Source organism: Austrofundulus limnaeus, unplaced genomic scaffold, assembly GCF_001266775.1.
Source record: "Austrofundulus limnaeus strain Quisiro unplaced genomic scaffold, Austrofundulus_limnaeus-1.0 Scaffold60, whole genome shotgun sequence".
In the NCBI taxonomy this organism is placed as follows: domain Eukaryota; kingdom Metazoa; phylum Chordata; class Actinopteri; order Cyprinodontiformes; family Rivulidae; genus Austrofundulus; species Austrofundulus limnaeus.
This window is the reverse complement of record NW_013952462.1, coordinates 165,194-172,882: the sequence shown is the minus strand read 5'-3', so window position 1 is coordinate 172,882 and position 7,689 is coordinate 165,194. Positions and strand designations below refer to the sequence as shown.

The window sequence follows — 7,689 nt, the reverse complement described above, 5'->3', positions numbered from 1 at the left end:
CTCTCTCTCTCTCTCTCTCTCTCTCTCACTCTCTCTCTCTGCGCAGACTTTTTTTTAGGCGGCACTACCCAATCAGCAGCGTCACTTTCAGCAGTCTTGACCCCCAAGATCAGAGGTAGGTCCGAGCAGTGTGCTGGAACTGCCAGTTGCTCTCAGTAAAAGTAGTAACTGTGCCTTCTGCTGATTCTGTACAAGTCTTTGCTTTAATCTCATTTTTTAAAGTTCTCTATGTGAGTTGCTTGCCAGTGTTTTTACTCTGATATACTTCATATCTTTGTTTTTCATGCTTTCCTACATTTTGTCTCTGTGTCCCTGTGTGCCTGTGCTTCAGGTGGACTAATTCTCATAGAACATCAAGCAAGTAAGTTGTGTTTACCCACTGCTGCAGTTTGTTGCTTTGCACGGCCCTCAATCACCATTTACTTCTACTGACTGCATTTAACATCTGTCAGAAGTAGAGTATYGATCATTGAAAATATATTTCTGTACTGTACTGCATACTTTGATGCATGAAGTCATTATCAACTTGAAAAGTTTGAATACAACAGTAAACCTACATTTGGAGCGACACGTTTAATAATTTTAAATTATACTTGTTTTAAATCATAATGCATTAGATSTACTAGAGGAAAGGGAAACCAGAGATGTTTGCTGTTTCTTTTTGCTTTCCACTTTGCCAATTTTCATCAGGATCTATTTTTTTTATTAATTTCAGAAAAGAAAACATTCAAAATGCAGGTTAACTGTTGAAAAAAAAAGATTTCCTTCATGAAGGATTTATTAATGCTTTGAAAATGTATTTGTAAACCCTTCATAAAGCATTAAAAATCATTTACATCAAAACTGGCTGCCTTTGGCAAGATCAAGGTCTCAACTGTTACAGATTTCCTCTAAATTTAAATTTTAAATATCAAGCAATAACATTTTGTGGATCAATATTACTGACCTATAAAATTATTTAAGTAAAAAAAATTATCTAACAGGGTTTTATAATGACTTTCAATGACCTATAAAGTGTAACTTATGAAGAACTTATTTATAAAGCACTGATAAATTCTGGTTCTGTTCTTCAATTATTTGTTTGTTAAACTTAAARTTCAAAGAGGAAAGGGCTCATTTCTCTACGAAAAAATAAGAAGAGGTTGTGGTAGAAGTTTTTGATATTTGTAGAACAATTAAGTACTTACAGAAAATAGTTTTAGATTTAAGCACAAAAAAATGGGCATTAACCCTATTACATCCCCATTGGAATGAGCAAGCTTTGTGCAGTTTGCAACACAAAAAGTGCAGATTTAAAGTTTCAAAGTACAGATTTTAAAAACTAATACACATTTTATGAATTTACTGGAGTTGGGAGGAAAAAGTACATTTTTAATGTGAATCTAATGTGAACCAGGTGACAAAATAATCTTCTAGAAAWACAAAAGCCCTTTTATGTAAAGTTACATAAAACTTTGCTATGTAAAATACATTACTATACATAACGAAAAAAAATTGGCAAAGACTGATCAATAGCATTATTTTTTATGCCTTACTTTTGACCCACAACGTTTAAATAAATTATTTCTTAGAGATACATTTTATTACAATCCTGCAATTCAGGTAAAAAACAAAAACCTCACTAAGATCTAATTATTTGACTAAGAAACAATAATAATATGAAACAAAAAGAGCAAAAGATAATTAAAGTCCATTCACTGTCGCTCTTTAATCTAAAAAAAATCAAAAATTACTGAAAAGGTTTAACTTTAAAGTTGGCCAACTGTAATGAGAAGAACGCACTAAATAAAGTGACAAAAAGAGAAAACATCAAACTATTTCACATTCGAAGTATTACCTTTGGAGCCAGATAAACATTGAGGGCCAGATTAGGCCCGTGAGCCTTGACTTTGACACATGTAAAGTAAAAGACAAAATGTGGCTTCATGCTTTTTAAAAATCCTCAATGAAAGCATGTCAGCTTGTAAAAAAACGGGGACATTTTGTGTTCTTTAATACTCGTTGCTCTCTAGTCTTTTGACCTCTTGTGCTGTCTGACCTTATTTTCACAGGATGTTTGGCTTTGTGGCGCGACGAAGCGGCACCAGCACAGAGAACGTGTGTCACCTGTTTGCTGAGATGGACCCTGAGCAGCCAGCTGTGGCAATCGTCAACTTCATCAATAAAGTCATGCTGGGACCACAGCTGCACAGATAGAAAAATAAAACCGGTTCAATGAAAACTATGCACTATAAAGTATCAGAGGAAAATAGTTTTGCAATACTTTTGATAAAATGTTCATATTTAGCTGTTGTTTTTGTTTTGTTTGTTTTTTTGCTTTCTTTTATGTGTAGCACCATTGTTCTACTGTATGGTTTTTATATCAAATCACTTCTCTGTGGAGGAAAGTACTGTTTGATAGTCATGTTACAAATCAAAAGGTTGAATGGTAATAGTTTGAAAAGCCAAAGTGTGACCTAACATTGCCAAATGAGATTGTAACACAAGTTTTATTTTTCCTTTCTGAGTGTCTTTGTGTTTTTTTTGTTTCATACTGATATTATGTTTCAGACATTATAATGTATCTTTACAAACTGCATGAGGGAGAAATGATTTACCACGTATATTAAAGTTTTACTGCAGCYTTTGAAGCAAAACAAATAGTAATGTGTTAAAGGTGAATAATTGCAGCTGTATTCCTTATGGGATTTGAGAATGTTCAACATAGGTTGATTTAATGAGTTTTTGTAAATCAAGATTGTCTAAAAGAGTCTTTGGCTARATTTAGTAAAGAATACACATAACAGCAGTATTTTTATTTTAAAAAAGCGTAATCTTTTTAAGCACTAATCACAGGTCCTTTAAGATAAACTAGGACTGCGTTTTGGAACAAATTTAACAAATATCTACTTATCTGTTTCAAAAATCATCACCTGATCCCCTTTGTAAAGGGCTTCCCCTGTGGATGTCAAGTATTACTCTCTTTTAGTTTTTTTTAAAAACAATATACATTTAAAATTTGAAAACAAAAAACAACTGTATTTACTAGCTACTACAAAAAAATTTTTTTCTGAAGTAAAACAATAGGTATAATAAAATAGTATCTTTGGTAACATCAAACAAAAAAAAATTAGACTTATAATGAAGGAGCCAGGTTCATCTTTGACTATGAAAAGAAAAACAAAAAATAAGAGCCAAGTGTTTTTTACAGAAAACTAACTCAAAGCGAGATTTATTAGATAAATTTAAGATTTTTTTTATTTTTCAGCTTTTGTTAGGCAATGTTTGTTGTCTGTAAACTGAGACAGTATTTAGATTTCAGTATTTCAACATATTACTATTTTTCCTATACATTTTTTATGCAAAAGAATAATATATTTTAGGCTTTGATGTGTTGAAAAGAATTAAAGAACGGTGTAAGTCATGATGTTTGACAAAACAATTAAAGCGAGATTTGAAAACTTAATAACGTGATTGTCATCATTTGCTCACTTTTGCTTCACAAGCACAAAGATGAAAACGTGAATTTAAAAAGGATGGGCATGGATTTAGAGCAAAAAGGACGAGGTCCCACCGAGATTTGAACTCGGATCGCTGGATTCAAAGTCCAGAGTGCTAACCATTACACCATGGGACCAACTACGTAACTTACGTGCCCACAAATGTACTTGACGCAGCGACACAAGGTATTCTACGTTCTGTTATGATATATTATYATCTATTGATTATATAAACACATACGATGTATCGCTGGGTAAGTCTTATTCTACGTGTTTTATGCTAACCACAGCTAACAATGCTAATTATTAGCTAATGAAGCTACCGGTATGAAAGCGACTCACTTAGTTTTGTGTGGGAAATTTTAAGTTACCAGCCTTGTACATATGAATAAATAATGAGGTGTTTTAATTTACTTTTTCAGACGAAATGGTAAACATAAACGTTGTAAAATTAAGGAATGTCGCTAAAAAGGCCTTAGTACAGTCCACCGTTTCCTATCCTTTCGTTGTTGTTGCGCTGTGCTTGCCAATGTAGCTTCTCGGTTTTGGCAAAATAAAAGCCCCGTTTTCAAAATAAAAGTATTTTCGATTTTGCCATTTCTTCGGTGCAAGTAAAGTGATCASTGTACCAGTAGAGGGAGCTACAGGTGCTTTTGTAACCTACAATTGTCTTACAAGCAGCAACGTCTCAAATTTTGCAGAAACTACCAATCTTCTGGAAAGAAACATAAAAGTTATGGTGTGTGTGTGTGTGTGTGTGGGGGGGGGGGGGTGGCTATAAATAAAAACTGTCTCTCACTGCACAGTTCAAACTCAGAACTGGATCACAAAACAGTGGAATTATTTTTGTTTTACGCAAAGTCTCAGAAGTTTAGGGGGTCCCGAAACTGCTTTAGGACCTTTTCACAACCATATGAGGAATTTAAGAAAAATAGCCTTTGGTCTTTGCTGTWGACCAAAAGAATCCCACTAATTCTAAAGAATGAGAGGAACTTGAGCAATCTTTGTAGGGTAATTGTCACGAGTGCTCAAAAAAGAGCTCTGTTTCTTTTGAAGACAAAAACGAAAATCGTTTCAAGCAAACCTCATGACCTCATGTTAAAGCAATGATAATGTAATGATTTGTTTTGGTAGGAATGCTAGGTGGTTCGATGCAGTGTCTAAAGCCAGGATTGGAGCGGTCATGATGTGAGGACGCTGTTGTCCTGCTGCAGATTTTACTTTGTAAAGCACTTCAAACCAGTTGTGGCATGACGCAGTTGGTCTTCTTGCATCTCTCATGGTAAATGTCCTGTTGGGTTTGTCGCCTATGAAAAACTACGCTGTTTACACCACCTGCTGTACAGTTTCACAACAAAGGTTAGGTTCTGGTGCAGTTTGGACCATAGTGATGCAGCAGCTGTTTATCTCAATTCAGCACATGGCATCATGCATCATCCAGTAATATTCATTCAGGTTCTCTTCTCTACCTACCACTGTTGTATTGATCAGGGTGTTACCTCCTAGGCCTGACTATCCAAAGCCTGTCTGTCAGCCTCCCGTACCTCGTCCTGTCATTAAAGACTMTCTGTCCAAACTTGCAGCTGTTTTTATATAAACACATAAAACTTGACTGGTGGAAAATTGATGTCATGTATTTATGGGCGTGGGAGAATTTACCGGTCTATCATAAAACTTGTTTACGTTGATTCACAGATTTCATTTTTGGTGGATGTTATTGTCAAAATAAGAAAAGTGCTGATTTTATTTTCCTCTTTCTATCTGAACATCCATTTTAACAAGTCCTAAGTCCTGATGGAAGTGCCCATCTTCACCACCAGTGGCCTGCTCATCAACAACCCCAGAATCCAGCTGCTCAGATACTCTGTTTTGACAAACAACATTCTCAAAGGTACAGTGTGTTCTTTTTTTTTTTAAGTGAGACAGGTCTCGTGGAATCGTGGTGATAACAATCGCAGATGATTCAACACTGAGTACAATGTGCGGATTGCCTGGGGGAAGTTACTTTATATGGGTCTTGCCCGGCCGCCTGAGGCGTCACATGGTGACAGATGTAAGTGGAACAGGGTGGCAGTCCCTCAGGCAGGATATCCTGAGTGTTTTGCATGTTATACTGCGCTGAAACATCACCAAAGTGAAAGCATAGGAAAGTGCCTGTTATGGGAGCTGCACAAGCTGTCTAGATTTAATCAAAGATGTTTTCAGGTACTTGAAGGCTTCCCTCTAGTAGTGCACGTAATCGTCCTCGAACCATGAAACCTATCCATCAGAAATCTTCTTTCTTTTGGGTTTCACAATGCATTTCAGGATTTTATGCAAGACTTAGCATTATGTATTACTWTCAGGATTTGGTGGCTTTTCATGTTTTAGTTCTTTCCCAGTGTCTACTGTGCCYTCAGTTTACTCTTACTCACTCAGTTTCTGCTCCTCATCTCTTYCCCCGCCCACTTTCACCTGTTCCCTGTTGTCATTTTCCCCAAGGGTCTCTTCTCCTCACATCAGTCTGGCATCGTGTTATTTATGCCCTTATTTCTGTCTCCTCGAGTTAGGTTAGCAGTAACATCTGCCACGTTTTTTTTTAGCGATATTGTAGTTTTTTTTTTAGTTCCTCGTGTTAGTCTGCATTCTCGAGTTCAACTCTTCAAACTGGGAAAATTAATTTAGACATTTATCTGTAAAGTTGTGTAGCTTTAAATATGTCATTACAACAAATTACAGTGCAAATCATCTAAAATCACAATTACAATTTCATATATATGCACTTTATATATTATCCGCCTTCGCCTTTCAGTTGCGGGCAATAATGTTTTTGCCTGGGTCTGCGTTTTTGCATGTTTGTCTGTTAGCAAAATTTAACATGAACCGCTGAATGGATTTTAATGAAACTTGCAGAAAGTGTTTATTGGTTTTAAACCTACAATCTATTGGACGATATGCATTCCTTTAATAGTGCATGTTTTCAGCTGTGTTTGTTTTGTTTTACACTATGCTGTAGCCTGAAGTTCCTCTGGCTGTGCTCAGATTATATTCCATTATGAGCTCTGTTACTGCAGCAGTTAATTATGTTTCTGCACCAGTGCCACAAATACTGACTCCCATAGTTTTAGTAGGTCAAGTGTTTGTGATTTACGATTTCCACTCTCCGTGTTTCCAAACAGCAGGCCAGCCCACTGCGAAGAACCAGATCATCTGAGGACACAAAGCGGCTCAGCCAGGATGGATGCATGTCTGACATATGTGGCTGCGGAGCCAAACAAATCCCAGTTAGCAGAACGGCCTGATCCAGTGCCGGTGCCAGACCTGGACACCGGCCAAGCCACAGGGCAAGAATCAGCTCTTCATGAACAAGAACTGAACACCAGCACACTTTASTGGCACATACTGGACATGAATCAACTGCTTAAAGAAAAAATGACTCATGTCAAAGGGTGCTGCAGGATAAGTCCATGCTAGTTCTGAGGTGCAGCTAGAATGCAAAGCTGGCGTAAACAAGTCTGTAGCTGACAGTGAACTTTGCACATGTGTCCTTGGGGTTTATGGCGCGGGCCTAATTGTTGAGTGGTCCGTAGTCTTTGGCCAAACAGCGGGTACAAAAATGCAAAACTGTCTAATGTGGAATGGACTAGAATAGTGGGAGAATGCTTGTTGTAAAAATTCCTTCTGTTTTAAAGGCAAAGCAATGCTAGCAGGGGATTTGGAGAAKTGAAAAATATACTGATTATGTTGTAACTCCAGTTTTATTCAACAGAGAACACAATTTTAGAATTAAATTTACAGATTTAATAGAAATCAGAGAACAAAATGGAAAATGTTTTAGGGGCTTTGCCTGTATAATGAAAATAAACAGTAACTTTCAATGATGAGACCTGTCTTCATTTTATATGTAAATACACAGAAAAATACATAAATACAAGTATATATAGTAACCAATTTTGCACCTCTTCTTCTCGTGATAATTTGAACCCACTTGGTTAGGACTACCCCATCCCCCAACCCATTCCTCTGTCCCACTCCCTTTCTTATCTCAGGCCTTTACGGTGTTTACACTGTAGACACACATCTGACCTTCGCCTCCTTAGCCCCCCCACCCCCCACCCCCACTCCACTGGCCTTAATACCACACACATGGCTGCCTGATCATGCTGTACAATGACAAAGAAAAGCTGAGAAGATACCTAATAGGTGTGTGTGTGTGTGTGTGTGTGTGTGT

At 36.9% G+C, this 7,689-nt stretch overlaps 1 protein-coding gene, 1 long non-coding RNA gene and 1 other non-coding gene across 6 annotated transcripts in view; 2 read left to right on the top strand and 1 right to left on the bottom strand.

Annotated features, from left to right (window-relative positions):
• Positions 1 to 3,445, top strand: part of LOC106518357 (tensin-2) — a gene marked incomplete in the record, with an annotated part of 38,801 nt that extends 35,356 nt beyond the window's left edge. Inside the window, 3 exon segments of the mRNA XM_014009620.1 lie at positions 47 to 115; positions 332 to 361; positions 2,052 to 3,445. Coding sequence (XP_013865074.1) covers positions 47 to 115; positions 332 to 361; positions 2,052 to 2,196 — 244 coding nt within the window.
• A 99-nt stretch (positions 3,446 to 3,544) lies between these two features.
• Positions 3,545 to 3,616, bottom strand: trnaq-uug (transfer RNA glutamine (anticodon UUG)). Its single transcript has one exon. It is a non-coding gene; the product is annotated as a tRNA-Gln (tRNA).
• LOC106518360 (uncharacterized) lies at positions 3,588 to 7,336 on the top strand. Of its 4 annotated transcripts, none has more exons than XR_001310308.1 (3): positions 3,588 to 3,665; positions 5,262 to 5,370; positions 6,638 to 7,336. It is a non-coding gene; the product is annotated as an uncharacterized LOC106518360 (long non-coding RNA). The 4 variants fall into 4 exon arrangements; XR_001310310.1 differs by having other exon boundaries at positions 3,663 to 3,733; XR_001310309.1 differs by lacking the exon at positions 3,588 to 3,665 and adding an exon at positions 4,334 to 4,761.
• The last annotated feature ends 353 nt before the right edge of the window (positions 7,337 to 7,689 follow it).